The sequence below is a fragment of the Ursus maritimus genome, unplaced genomic scaffold, assembly GCF_017311325.1.
Source record: "Ursus maritimus isolate PB19 unplaced genomic scaffold, ASM1731132v1 scaffold_16, whole genome shotgun sequence".
Classification (NCBI taxonomy): domain Eukaryota; kingdom Metazoa; phylum Chordata; class Mammalia; order Carnivora; family Ursidae; genus Ursus; species Ursus maritimus.
In genome coordinates this window covers 24,512,786-24,528,621 of record NW_024424008.1, presented here as the reverse complement: position 1 = coordinate 24,528,621, position 15,836 = coordinate 24,512,786, and the positions used below count along the sequence as shown (strand labels likewise).

The window sequence follows — 15,836 nt, the reverse complement described above, 5'->3', positions numbered from 1 at the left end:
AAAGCTTCTTACAACCTCTCCTCAAAAGTCATGCAGTGTCACTTCTACCATTGTCTTTTGGGACAGATAGTGACTGACCAGTCCAGAATCAAGGAACTGAAAGAACAGGTTCTACCTTTTAATGAGGGAATGGCCTGAATGTATAGGGAGGAAAGAGTGATGGTGTCCATCTTATACACAGACTGCACATTGTGGCTTTCTTCAAATGCCATCTTTATTTCTACCACATAATTTAAATGTGCCTTCCCTTAACACACACTTTTTCTTTCTTTCATTCCTTCAATTAAAACTACTTTCTAGATTAACAATGAAAGGAGGAGGGGCACCTGGGTGGCACAGCGGTTAAGCGTCTGCCTTTGGCTCAGGGCGTGATCCCGGCGTTCTGGGATCGAGCCCCACATCAGGCTTCTCCACTATGAGCCTGCTTCTTCCTCTCCCACTCCCCCTGCTTGTGTTCCCTCTCTCGCTGGCTGTCTCTATCCTGTCAAATAAATAAATAAAATCTTTTTAAAAAAAAAACAATGAAAGGAGGAAGGATCTGTGGGCTCCTTGCTTCTTTGGACAAATTAGGCTTTACAACAAGATTCAAATTCAAATCTTAGCTGTACCATTCACTAGTAGAATTACTTGGGCAAAAAATGTCTCCTCGGAAGAATTGGATTCTCTGACACCCACTGCCTACTATAACACCTAACATATAATAAGGTTATTGACTTATTTATTATTTATTGACTAACCAATCTCTGAGATTCCATTATATCCTCTATGAAATAGGGAGAATAATGGCAACCTAACAGTGACATAGAAATAAATAACAAGTTATTGTTGGCAAAATACTAAATATAAGGGCCTTAATATAGTAAAGTGAGGATATGGTAACCATTAGTAATATTATTACAGTTAATATTCTCACCATTATTTTTGTTATCACCATTATAGTTGCTCTTTATATTTGTGTCATCACAGTTTAACAACTTGTTAGATATCTTCTTTAGCACCTAGATCTCATTTATTTACCTCACCTCATCCTTAGCCACTGTTTCAATGCTTAAACATTCATACTGATGACAAATCAAACATATTCTTCCATAAGTTCTTGACCTTGTCAACCTTAATAATCATATTCCCCACTTCACTCCAAATAAACACAAATTCTCACTCAAAAGTGCCCTACACTTAAATCACAAACTCTTCAATTTTCTCTTCACAAGTTCCAATTCTTATATCTTCCCATCATGCTTTCTTCAATTTCTTTTTTTTTTTTTACTCTAGTCTATCAGCACCTTTCTGGTTTACTTGACTCCCTAGTCAACCTTAACACCATGGGCATTCACACCACTGGCATCTTTAATGATAAGTCAAACCAACTTAAAAATTCCTAAATCTGAATAAACTCAATTGATAAAAACGTTCATTTCTCCTTTCCTAAAAATGTCATTTTCTTCATGAGGCTTTTAAAATTATTTTTCCATCTCCTTGTTCCTCCCCTGTTGAAATTCTCTACCCAGAGGTCTTTACTAACTGCCTCCATTTCTCCAGCACTACACCATTTCTTAGCTCCTTACAGTCTAGGTCAGTCCCTCCTGATCAGACTTTGTAATCACCAAATCCGACTCAGCAAGGTTAAACTAGGAAGTCAGGACCAGAGCCAAAGTAGTTAACTCAGTCCATTCAGATTTAAGAATTTATAAATTTTGTTTGGTTTGTCACAAAAGATGCAAATGGTATGAATGACAGTGACATCAAGGTGGATTAGGGAGTCAAGTGAAGCCAGAATGGTGCTGGTAGGACTAATATAGAAAATAACTTAAAATACTTAAGAGGGTTTTTTGCTTGTTTGTTTTCATTGAAAATAAAAGTATCCTTGCAGCCGGAATTGTCTATATTAGAGAATAGAAAAATGTTAATAAGAAAATTGGCATGCTTTACAGCCTCTAAAATGTAAACACTCTACGTATGCTTAAATGCTACTAGATATCACTATTTTAGGAGTGAGAATACAAAGGTATATTTCTCCCTCAGATCAAAGTTGTTTCTTAAAGCTAGAGTCTACATGCTCACAGATTATCAGTATTCTATACCAACTTTTTGTGAGCATAAGGAATATAATCTCTGATTCACCACTCTCCCACTCCTACCAAAAACCATCACCATTATCGTCATCATCATCATCATCATCAAAATCACACCTTCTTTCAACTCCCCACAAAATTCTTCCATGCCTCACTTCTAGAATACACCCTTTCTTGGCCTGAACTATCATTAGTTCAGAGCTCTTCATATTTCCCCTGTTAAAGTTTAAGCTACTCGATAGTCACATCACAGTATTTGTACACTGCAGGTTTCCTGAACATAAAAATTAAGTCCATAACCTATAGCTTTTTAGTAATGATGGGATCTTTTTTGTTACTGATACCATTGCCTGTCACTCTCTATTGTTGCCTCTGTAAACTGTGGTTGACGTCAACGGTCATAGCTGATACTGACATTCATATTCTTCTGTGTGTTTCTAGTTATTTTTTTTCTTTTCTTGTAAAATATAATGCTAAGTGGTAGTTGCCTCAAAGCACAAAATGTTAGGAAAAAAAAGTATTACTAAGTTACCAGCAGAAATCATGGAAACTGCATTGCATCCCATCTCTTTCTACAGTCAGTTTCCATTACTAAATATGAATTTCATTAAGGTGGTTAGATAGTTTGATTGGATCTTTGTTGGAAATACAAGTTCTCATGGTTCCTCAACATGGCTTGTACTTAACCTTATCCATTCCCCTTCTCTTATAGGTCCCCCAGGTCCACCAGGGATAGTGATTGTTGAGGAAATCACAGAAAGCACAGCCACACTCTCCTGGAGTCCTGCAACTGACAACCACAGCCCAATCTCCTCCTACAACCTGCAGGCTCGAAGCCCATTCTCCCTGGGCTGGCAAACAGTAAAAACAAGTAAGAGGCTCTAATGCAACATCAGAGGCAACCAGGACAGCTTCCTATGTCATGAGCTATATTTGCTAGCAGTCTCAGTAGGATCATTTTGGATTCTGGAAACTGTTATTTATTACAATATCAACCATTGTTTGCCTCTTTTTATAAAGCTATCTTGCTTTCTGGGAGCCTGGGTGGCTCAGTTGGTTAAGAGTCACACTCTTGATTTCAGGCTCAGGTCATGATCTCGGGTCCTGAGATAGAGCCCTAGGTGGCTCTGTGCTGGGTGTGGAGGCTGCTTAAGATTCTCTCTCTTTATTCTGCCCTCCCCCCCTCCATGTGCTCACACTATCTGTTTCAAAAAAAAAAAGAGCTATCTTGTTTTCTTCTCTCAATTCCCAAGAAGGGATCACATCACTTATATTTGTTTGTTTTTTGAAATAACTTTAGGCTCAATGGAAAGTTGTAAAAATAGTACAAAGATTTCCAGCGAATCCATTCCTTAGCTCTCCCCAATTATAACATTTTACATAACAATGGTACAGTTATCAAATCAGAAAATTGACACTGATATAATGCTATTAACTGATCTATATACCATGTCCAGATTTCATCAGTTTTTATATGCAATTTTTAGTATGTAGTTCCATAAAATTTTATGAAATGTTATTACATAGACTCAAGTAACCACCAAGACAATCAGGAACAGGATTTTTCCATTACTTCAGTTCCTTGTGCTACCTATTTATAGTCATATGTTTTATTTATAATAAGAAGATCTAACATAAGTTATATTATTTAAAGCAATGCGCAGTTTGATGTCCACTTCTAAGATGTTTGTATAATAGTTGCACTATTCTTAAAATCATTTTGTTCCCTGATAGTTTGCTTTCCATGTTGTAACCAAACTCCTATCTCTCCAAATGTTGCTGTCTACGAGGATATGTGAAATTACAATCACTTGATAGCTACTAGATACTTATTTAACATGTTGGTATTTAAAAGTATATAATATCTATAAAATGCAATTTTCAGAAGCAGTTGTCCATCCTGAGTAAGGATTTGTGATTTTGTTTTATTTTCTATATAAATATAAAATTGATTTGTTTGTTTAGAGGGAAATATAAAATCAGTAAAATTTCTGAGTGCAGTACCATGAAACTCAATTAACCATAATGTTATAGAGGTGGAATGGTCTATTTTGCTGCTTAAATAAATGAAATTTAAATAGAAATTTATTTTTGTGTAAAATTTTACAATTTGGGGGATAAATATATTCATCTGCCTGCAAAATACAATTCAGTTTTTTTAAACATTAGGTTCCTATATTAATTTATAGAATCTATTTTGATTATCATTATAGTATACTATATATGTATACATATTAATTTATAATATGTATAATTGTGGGTATTAACCTCATTTCTGGGCCCATGTTAACCCTGTGATACCTCTGCAGAGCCAAGAAATTGGGGGAATCTCTAAGTTCTATAGATAATTCTGGAAAGACACAAAGTCGAGTCACATAAACAGGTTTATTCAAGAATATTTACAATCTCTGCCCTAATGCTTTTATCTTTTCCTTTGTGTAACAGCCCAAACCTGTTGCTTTATAGTCAGGAAATGGATTCACCTTTAGATCTGGTGTTGTGCACTCACCAAGCCCTTTTTCCTGCCTGCAGCTGTGCTATATGTGCTATATGCCCACTCTTGCCACACTGCCCATAATTCTTGGGACATTTTCCGTGTGGGCACATTGCAATACATACATGTATTTCCTCACTCAAGCCATGTCCATGTTCTTGTCCTTCTTACCTTAACACATGGCATGGCAATCTGGAACATCTAATCTTCCTCCCATTACAACCGTAGTTTCCTAGTCACACTTATATCTTGATTTCTCATGTGTCTGGGTCCAGCTGTTTCTACTTTTTGTTGTTTGATAGATAGAAAGATAAATGTGTATGTATGTGTGTGTATATACCTATGTAAACTGTAGAAATTTTTGGCACAAGGAAAAAAATGAAAAAGAGATTGTGTGTGTGTGTGTGTGTGTGCATGTGTGCGTGTGTGTGTGTGTGTTTAGGGCTTAGGCATTTGGACTGAGTGTTATTTTTAGGGTTTATTTCTTTTAGAAGTCCCTACTATAAAGTTGTATTCTCATTTTTCTAATTTAATTTGAATGCAGGAACTTTTTTAAGTCGAGAGTTCTTTTTAAATTCAGTTCAGCAGGTACTTATTAAGAAATCTATGCTTTATTGTATTTATAAGGAAATATATATTTCTGAGAAATACATTCCTTTAAGTGATCAATTTTATTTGCCTTTGATGGTATCTAATGAGATCACTCACTTCTCAAAGTCTAGCATGCCATCCTGTAGGCAAGCATGCCAAGGAGCAGTGCTCAACTTTTGCCTGCTCTAAAGTAACAGTTTTAAGTAGTTTCAGCCCCTAGCTAAATAGGGCCACAACTTTTTTCATGCCTATGATAAGGAAAGAAGTCCCTCTAGAGCCACAACAGCTCCCCTGGGACAGTGAGCCTTTTGTTTTCATAGTTATTCTTCATCTTAATCAATTTCAATAGAGATAAGCTCTCATGCAGCAATAATCTATTAGAAAGAAAAAAATTGATTTTGGGTTTGAACTCTCTGATAAAGTTAATGCAATTCATAAGCTAGTATTTAAAAATTACTAAGATTCCTTTATATACCACCATAAATACAAAAAACAGTTAATTACTTTTTTTTTTGGACAAATAAGGTAATTAGTTGCATCTGGACCTTCCAGCTGTTGATACCTGGAATTAACTTGTCAATATTGCCTATTCAAAACTCAGACTCAAATCAGATGATTGTGAATGTGACTAATTTATTCATTTTGAAGAAAGTATGAAAAGAGACATAAGAAATAGATAATTTCACTTGCAGACCCCTTTTCTGTTCAAACAAATTGTTTTTGATTTGGAAACGACTTTATATTATTGAATACTATTAGTTGACTTAGTATTTTATTGTGTCTGCTTAGGAATAACCAAATCACCTATAATCATAAAATTGATTGGACATTGTTTACTTAATTCAAACATGTTTCTTAACTATTCTTTCTGTGGGTATGTCTTCTATCTGTGGATATATTTTTCACTGATTGATTGATTGATTGATTGATTAAATTTGTCAACAAGACAGGCTTCTTTAGTTTACATTTAATTATTTAATTAAATTCTAGGAGGCAATTCTTCTACAAGGAAAGGCATTCTAACAGGTTTCTCTCCCTGAATCAATATGGGGTCCTCCACTATTTTTAGTCACAGTGTGTTCTCACTGAAGAATGTTTTCTTAGAAACCAACTTGTCCCCACACTTCCAGAAAAAAAGATCTTTATAAAAAGATACCCACAAGGCTTTAAAAATACTTATTTTAGTATACATTTTCCACCACCCTTCATCTCCATAATATTGCATTTGAAACCAAATGTTAATTTTATTTCAAAAAGTTTATTTTTAATTTATTTCATATTGCATGTTATTTCATCAAAATATTAATACCTTCAACATATACTTTTTACCATTGTTTTATAGTGCTTACAAGTAACAAGGAATTTAGAATTTATAAATATTTTCATTTTTATTTTTAAAGATGGATTATATTTAAGTATGGGGGGATATAGGGTGAGGGAGAAAGACTTTAAAATCTATAGTTATTGCTAAGAAGATATAAATATATGTATCCCTGGGAGGAAGGACTTTTTTTAGATTTCATATTTTCTTTTTTAATGTAAAGCCTGAAATAATTAACTGTACCGATTTTTATCACACCTGGCAATTTGAACTCCTTTTTCATTCATTCAATATAAATTTGTTGAACACCTTCCAGTTCGTATTCTAGGCACTGAGGATATATGAGTGAACTAAACAAAACAAAAATCCCTACCCTTGTGGAGATTGTACTCTCCCAAGTGAGGACAAACAATAAACAGAGAACATAATAAACAAGTGAATTATATAGTATCTTAAAAGTTAGTGAATGAAAAAATTTAAAAAATATTGTAAGGAGAATCAGAAGTATTATGGTAGGGGCAGTGTATTAGTCTGCTCAGGCTTCCATTACAAAATACTATAAACTTCGGGGCTTAAAAAGAGAAATTCTTCTTCTCCTGGCTCTAGAGGATGGGGATTCCAAGATCTAGGTGCCAGCCAATTTGATTTAATTACTGCTGAGAACTCTCCTCCTGGCTTGCAGCTGCAGCCTTCTCACTGTGTCCTCAAGTGGCAGTGAAAGAGGAAGTGAATGCTCTGGTGTCTCTTCTTATAAGGACACTGATTCTATCAGATAAGAGCCCCACCCTTATGACCTCATTAAATGTTAATTACTTCCTATTTTCAACATAGTTGGAATTAATGTATTAAAAGGTAAGGCAGAGGGGCACCTGGGTGGCTCCAGTGTTAAGCGTCTGCATTCGGCTCAGGGCATGATCCCATGGTCCTGGGTTGGAGCCCTACATCAGGCTCCCTGCTCCACTGGTAGCCTGCTTCTTCCTCTCCCACTCCCCCTGCTTGTGTTCCCCCTCTCTCTGGCTGTCTCTCTCTCTGTCAAATAAATAAATAAAATCTTTAAAGAAAAAAAAAAGATAAGACAGAATATCAATCTTCCAGTGTCTCTCCATTTCTCTCAGGATGAAAGCCCAAGTCCTATATGACTTTGTCTTATCAATCTCTCTCCAAATTCATCTTCTAACATTCTTAAAGCTTACTTTCCTCCTGACTCAGTGATCTTCTAATGCTCCTACATATAATGTTTCTAATATCTTTGCACTAGTTGTTCCTTTTATCTGACATGGTTTCCCCTAGGTATTGGCATAACTAAATCCACATCTCCTTTAAAACTTCCCTCAAATGTGCCTTCCTAATGAGACTTATCCTGACCACTCTATTTAAAATTGCAACCTGCCTGGTATGCACTGAATTGTAGCCCCCCTCCAAACTTTCTAATCCCCAGTGTAACTGTATTTGGAGATGGGGCCCCTAAGGATAACAGATAGGCAATTGGATATATGAGGATGGAGTTTAAGAGAGATGTTTAGAATAAAGATATAAATTGGAAATTTATTGGCATACAAATTTCTTTTAAAACCATAAGACTGCATATCATCTCCAAGGATATGAACACAAAATAAAGAAGAGAAGTGTATAAAAATTGAGCCTGGAAAATCTTAGTACTAAAAAAATTGTGAAGAAGAGGAAAATCAAAGGATACAGAGGAAAACTAGCCATTTAGTTAAAAAAGAAAGCCAAGACAATGTAATATCCTGGAAGGCAAAAGAATAAAATTCATCATGGAAGAGGAAATAATCAACTGTGCCAAATGCTAATGACATATAAAGAATGATGAGGATTGAGAATTAATCTTCAATCTTAGAAATATAGAGGTCATTGGTTACCTTGACAAAAATAGTTTTTGTAAAATAATAACTAAGGTCTCACCAGAATGGGTTCGAGACAGAATAGGTCATTCACCACAATGAAATGGAATTTATTCCAGGGATGCAAGGTGGTTTGATATTTGCAAATCAAGGGGAAAAGATGGCAGAGAAGTAGTGGACACCTTTTTCAGCTGGCCCCCTGAGTCGAGCCGGATAGGTACCAGACCATCCTGAAAACCCACAGAATCAGCCTGAGATGCAGGAAGATACATCTGGATCTCTACAAATGAACATCTCCAGCACTGAGTATTGAGGTACAAAGCGGGGAGCCAGGAATCCACTCACAGATACTGGAAGATAAACAGAAGGGGGAGGGAGCTGCCACGCTCCAGTACCGGGAAGCAGTAGCCACCTGCACTGGGGAGCCGGCCAGTCTCGCGGACCTGCACCCATGAGAAAGTAGACTGAGACAGTGAGCCTGGGAACGCGCATGACAAGACTGAAAACCAAAGCTCCAGAGTGCTCACTGGAACTGGACTAAAACCAGGAGGTGGGGAGCACGCATGTCAAAATTGAAAACTGGACCTCCTGGAGCACACACTCGAACTAGACTGAAACCAGGAGCTCAGGAGAACTCACTCATATAGACTGAAAACCAGTGTTCTGGGGCACACGCAAACCACACTGAAACAGGGAGCTCGAGAGCGCGCATGGGAACCGGGGACAGCTGACGGTGTTAGAAGCACAAAGGACAGAGATGTGCTGGCCCTGGAAGTGAGGGCTGGGACACAGGCTGAGGGGCGCACAAACCAGGACACTGCAGGGTTTCTGGCAGCACTGACAGAAATAGAATTAAAGTGGCCAAGAGAGCTCAGTGGAGAGCGGACTGAGATCTCTCTGTTCTGAGACAGAGGCTAGGATACAGCCACTGCTGCTCTGACTCTAAGAAGACTCACAGAAAACCACCCGGAAAGCCGCCTGAGAAAAAAGCCACAAAATACCAGCTCTCAATGTGCCCATCCCCAACCCCCTCGCAGGGGACAAGGCGACTCTACCCAAACAGGGTTGCCTGAATATCAACGTGGCAGGCCCCTCCCCCAGAAGGCAGGCTAAAAAATCAAGAAGCCCACATCCCTAAGGTCCCTATAAAACAAGTGCACACTGCTTGGGTCCTGGTCAATAATTTGGGCTCTGTACATCCCCGCAACCTCTCCTCATCAGAATCATGAGGAGGAGAAATCCCCCCCAGCAAAGAAAAGATAATGAGTCTGTGGCCTCTGCCACAGAACTAATGGATATGGATAGAACCAAATTGTCAGAAATGGAGTTCACAGTAACAATGGTCAAGAATATGTATAGACTTGAAAAAAATATTAACGGAAATATTAACAAAAATATAAAATCTCTAAGAGAAGAAATGAGAGCGAAGCTGGCAGAAATTAAAAATGCTATGAATCAAATGCAGTCAAAACTAGATGCTCTGACGGCCAGGGTAAATGAAGAAGAAAACGAATTAGTGAATTGGAGGATGGGATGGTAGAAGAGAAAGTTAAAACAGAAACTTGGCTCAAAAAATTCCAATCTCAAGAATGTAGATTACGGGAGATTACTGACTCAATGAAACGTTCCAATGTCAGAATCATCGGCATCCCCGAGGGGTTAGAGAAAGAGAGGTCTGGAAGATCTAGATATTTGAACAAATTGTCACTGAGAACATCCCTAATCTGGCAAAGGAAACAAGCATTCATGTCCAAGAGGCAGAGAGGACCCCTCTCAAGGTCAACCATGGCAAACCTACATAATGTCACGTCATAGTGCAATTCACAATATGAGATCCAAGGACACAGTACCGAAAGTGGTTAGGGCAAAGAGATTAATCACATACAGAAATAAATATATCAGAATAATGTCAGACCCATCTACACAGACCTGGCAAGAGAGGAAAGGTTGGCAGGGTATTTTCAAAGCTCTATCTGAGAGGGACATACAGCCAAGGATCCTTTATCCAGCAAGGCTGTCATTCAGAATTGATGGAGAGATAAGGACCTTCCAGGATCACCAGACACCGACAAAATATGTAACCACCAAACCAGCCCTACAGGAGATATTAAGGGGGGTTCTATAAGTAAAAAGTCCCCAAGAGTGATAAAGAAGAGAAATTTACAATCTATAGAAACAAAGACTTCACAGGTAACAGGACATCATTAAAATCATATCTCTCAATAATCAGTCTCAATGTGAATGGCCTAAATGTGCCCATAAAAACCACAGGGTTGCAGATTGCATAAAAAGATATGACCCATCCATCTGCTGTTTACAAGAGAATCATCTTGAACCTAAACATACATCCAGACTGAAAGTGAAAGGATAGAAAACCATTTTCCATGCCAAAGGACTTCAAATGAAAGCTGGGGTAGCTATTCTCAAATCAGACAGATTAGATTTTAAACTAAAGACTGTAGTTAGAGATATAGAAGGACACTATATTATTCTTAAAGGATGTATCCAACAAGTGGATAGGACAATTATAAATATCCATGCCCCCCCAGAGGGCAGCTAGATACACAAGCCAACTATTAACCAGAATAAAGAGACATATAAATAAAAATACGATAATAGTAGGGGACTTCAACACTCCACTATCAGCAATAGAGAGATCACCCAAGCAGAAAATCAACAAAGAAACAAGAGCTTTGAATGACATATTGGGCCAGTTGGACCTTGTAGATATATACAGAACACTACACCCCAGAACAACAGAATACTCATTCTTTTCGAATGCACATGGAAAGTTTTCCAGAATAGACCATATACTGGGTCACAAAACAGGTCTCAAAAGATACCAAAAGACTGAGATTATTCCCTGAATATTCTCAGACCACAGTGTGTTGAAATTGGAACTCAATCACAAGGAAAAATTTGGAAGAAACTCAAACACTTGGAAACTAAGAACCATCCTGCTCAAGAATGATTGGGTAAACCAGGAAATTAAAAATCAATTTAAATAATTTATGGAGACCAACGAGAATGAAAACACAATGGTCCAAAACCTATGGGACACTGCAAAGGCAGTCCTAAGGGGAAAATATATAGCCATCCAAGCCTCACTCGAAAGAATAGAAAAATCTAAAATGCAGTTTTTATATTCTCACCTCAAGACACTGCAGCTGGAACAGAAGAACAGGCCTAACCCACACACGATAAAGCAGTTGATCACGATTAGAGCAGAGATCAATGAATTAGAAACCAGGAGCACAGTAGGGCAGACAACAGAACTAGAAGCTGGTTCTTTGAAAGAATAAATAAGATCTATAAGCCCCTGGCCAGACTTATTCAAAAGAATAGAGAAAGGACCCAAATTAATAAAATTATGAATGAAAGGGGAGAGGTCACAACCAACACCAATGAAATAGGAAGGATCATTAGAAATTTTTTTCAACAGCTTTATACCAATAAATTAAACAACCTGGAAGAAAAGAATGCCTTCCTGGAAATATATAAACTACCCAGACTGAAGCAGGAAGAAATTGATTATTTAAACATACCGATTAATTATGAAGAGATTGAAGCAGTGATCAAAAACCTCCCCAAAAACAAGAGTCCAGGGCCTGTTGGATTCCCTGGGGAATTCTACCAAATAGTCAAAGAAGAAATAATACCTATTCTCCTGAAGCTGTTTCAAAAAATAGAAACAGAAGGAAAACTACCAAACTCATTCTATGAGGCCAGTATTACCTTGATCCCCAAACCAGGAAAGAACCCATCAAAAAGGAGAATTACAGACCGATATCCCTGATGAATATGGACGCCAACATTCCTAACAAGATCCTAGCTAATAGGATCCAGCAGTACATGACCAAGTGGGATTCATCCCTGGGATGCAAGGGTGGTTTGACATTCACGAATCGATCAGTGTGATAGATCATATCAACAAGAAAAGAGACAAGAACCAATTGATCCTCTCAATTAATGCAGAAAAAGCATTTGACAAAATACAGCATCCTTTCCTGATTCAAACCCTTCAGAGTGTAGGGATAGAGGGTACATTCCTCAATTTCATAAAAACCATCTATGAAGAGCCTACAGCAAATATCATTCTCAACGGGGAAAAGCTGAAAGTCGTTCCCTTAAGATCAGAATCATGACAAGGATGCCCACTCTTGCCATTATTATTCAACATAGTACTAGAAGTCCTTGCAACAGCACTCAGACAACAAAAAGGGAAAAAAGGTATCCAAATCGGCAAAGAAGAAGTCAAACTATCTCCTCACAGAGGACATGATACTGTATATGGAAAACCCAAAAGACTCCACCCCCCAACTACTAGAAGTTATAGAGCAATTCAGTAATGTGGCGGGATACAAAATCAATGCTCAGATATCAGTTGCATTTCTGTACATGAACAATGAGACTGAAGAAAGAGAAATTAGGGAATCCATTACATTTACAATAGCACCAAAAATCATACATTATCTCGGAATTAACTTAACCAGAGACATAAAGGATCTATATTCTAAAACTACAAATCACTCTTAAAGACATTGAGGAAGACACTAAAAGATGGAAAAATATTCCCTGCTCATGGATCGGAAGAATAAACATAGTTAAAATGTCTATGCTACCCAGAACAATCTATACTCAATGCGATCCTGATCAAAATACCAATGACATTTGTCAAAGAACTGGAACAAACAGCCCTTAAATTTGTGTGGAACCAGAAAAGGCCACAAATCGCCAATGAATTGTTGAAAAGGAAATACATAGCTGGGGCATCACGTTGCCATATTTCAAGCTATACTACAAAGCTGTGATCACAAACACAGCATGGTACCAGCACAAAAACAGACACATAGACCAATGGAACAGAATAGAGAACCCAGAAATGGACCCTCGGCTTTTTGGGCAAGTAATCTTTGACAAAGCAGGAAAAAACATCCAGTGGAAAAAAGACAGTCTCTTCAATAAATGGTGCTGGGAAAATTGGACAGCTACATGCAAAAGATTGGAACTTGACCACTCTCTCACACCATACACAAAGATAAACTCCAAGTGGATGAAAGACCTCGATGTGAGATAGGAATCCATCAAAATCCTAGAGGAGAACATAGGCAGCAACTTCTTTGACACTGGCCACAGCAACTTTTTTCATGACACATCTCCAAAGGCAAGAGAAACAAAAGATAAAATGAAAATTTGGGACTTCATCAGTTAAAAAGCTTCTGCACAGCCAAGGAAACAGTCAAAAAAACTAAGGGCAGCCCATGAAATGGGAGAAGATATTTGCAAATGACACTACAGATAAAACACTAGTATCCAAGATCTGCAAAGTACTTCTCAAACTCAGTACATGAGAAACAAATAATCAAATCAAAAAATTGGCAGAAGATATGAACAGACACTTTTCCAATGAAGACATAGAAATGGCTAACACCCATGAACAAATGTTCAAAATCATTAGCCATCAGGGAAATTCAAATCCAAACCACACTGAGATACCACCTTATGCCAGTTAGAATGGCAAAAATGGACAAGGGAGGAAACAACAAATTTTGGAGAGGATTTGGAGAAAGGGGATTCTTCTTACACTGTTGGTGGGAATGCAAGTTGTTATAGCCACTTTGGAAGACAGTGTGGAGGTCCCTTAAGAAGTTAAAAATTGAGCTACCCTATGATCCAGCAATTGTACTACTGGTTATTTACCCCAATGATACAGACGTAGTGAAGAGAAGGGCCACATGCACCTGTGTTCATAGCAGCATTGTCCACAATAGCTAAATCGTGGAAGGAGCCGAGATGCCCTTCAACAGATGACTGGATCAAGAAGTTGTGGTCCATATATACAATGGAATATTACTCAGCTATCAGAAAGAACAAGTTCTCAACATTTGCTGCAACATGGACGGCACTGGAGGAGATAATGCTAAGTGAAATAAGTCAAGCAGAGAAAGACAATTATCATACGGTTTCACTCATGTATGGAACATAAGATGTAGGAAGATCGGTAGGAGAAGAAAGGGAAGAAGGAAGGGGGGTAAACATAAGGGGGAATGAACCATGAGAGACTATGGACTCTGGGAAACAAACGGAGTGCTTCAAAGGGGTGGGGAGTGGGGGATTGGGATAGGCCAGTGATGGGAATTAAGGAGCGCACATATTGCATGCTGCACTGGGTGTTATACACAAGTAATGAATAATGAAACTTTACATCAAAAACTGGGGATGTACTGTATGGTGAGTAACATAACATAATAAAAAATTATTATAAAAATGTACACTAAACGATATTTGCAAATCAAGCAATGTGACATATCACATTAAGAGGAAAGATAAAAATCCTCTGATCATCTCAATAGATGCAGAAAAAGATTTTGACAAAGTACAACATCCATTCATGATAAAAACACAACAAAGTAGGTATAGAAAGAACACATTTCAACATAATAAAGCCATGTATGAAAAACCCACAGCTAACATCATACCTAACGTTGAAAACTGGGAGACTTTCCTCTAATATCAGGAACCAAGACAAGGACATCCACTTTCACCACTTTTATTTGTCATAGTACTAAATTCCTGCCCACAGCAATCAGACAAGAAAAATTAGTAAAAGCCAACCAAATTGGTAAGAAAGAAATAAAACTCACTATTTGCAGATGACATGATACTATATAGAGAAAATGCTAAAGACGAAAAAAAAAAATCCTAGAACCATAAATTAATTCAGTGAAGTCACAGGACACAAAATTAATATACAGAAATCTGTTGCATTTCTGTATTATAGTAATGAAGAAGGAGAAATTAGGAAAACAATTCCATTTATAGTTGCACCAAAAATAACAAAATACCTAGGAATAAAGTTATCCAAGGAGGTGAAGGACCTATACTTTGAAAACTATAAAACATGATGAAAGAAATTAAAGATGACACAAACAAATAAAAAGGTATTCCACACTCTTGGGTTGGAAGAACAGATATTGTTAAAATGTCTGTAGTATCCAAAGCAATCTACAGACTTCAGGTAATCCTTATCAAAATACCAGTAGCATTTTTCACAGAAATAGATCAAATAATACTAAAATTTGTATGGAGCAAGAAAAGACCCTGAATTGCCAAACCAATCTTGAGAAAAAAGAACAAAGCTAGAGATATCACATTCCCAGATTTCAAGATATATTACAAAGCTGTAGTAATCCAAACAGTATGGTACTGGCATAGAAATAAACACATAGATCAATCAAACAAAATAGATACCCCAAAAATAAACCCACACATATAAAGTCAATTAATCTAGAACAAAGGAGGCAAGAAGGTACAAAGGCAAAAAGACAGTCTCTTCAATAAGTGGTGCTGGGAAAACTGGACAGCTATCTGCAAAGGAATAAAACTGTACTACTTTCTTACACCATACACAAAAATAAACTCAAAATAGATGAAAGACCTAAATGTGAGACCTGAAACCATAAAAACCTTAAAAGAAAACATAAGCAGTCATTTCT

At 37.3% G+C, this 15,836-nt stretch overlaps 1 protein-coding gene across 1 annotated transcript in view; it reads left to right on the top strand.

The window, feature by feature from the left end:
• The window catches only part of CNTN5 (contactin 5), a gene marked incomplete at its 5' end in the record, with an annotated part of 603,858 nt that overhangs the window by 499,364 nt on the left and 88,658 nt on the right, over positions 1 to 15,836 (top strand). Inside the window, one exon of the mRNA XM_008688424.2 lies at positions 2,785 to 2,943. Coding sequence (XP_008686646.2) covers positions 2,785 to 2,943 — 159 coding nt within the window. The remainder of the gene's footprint in view (positions 1 to 2,784; positions 2,944 to 15,836) is intronic.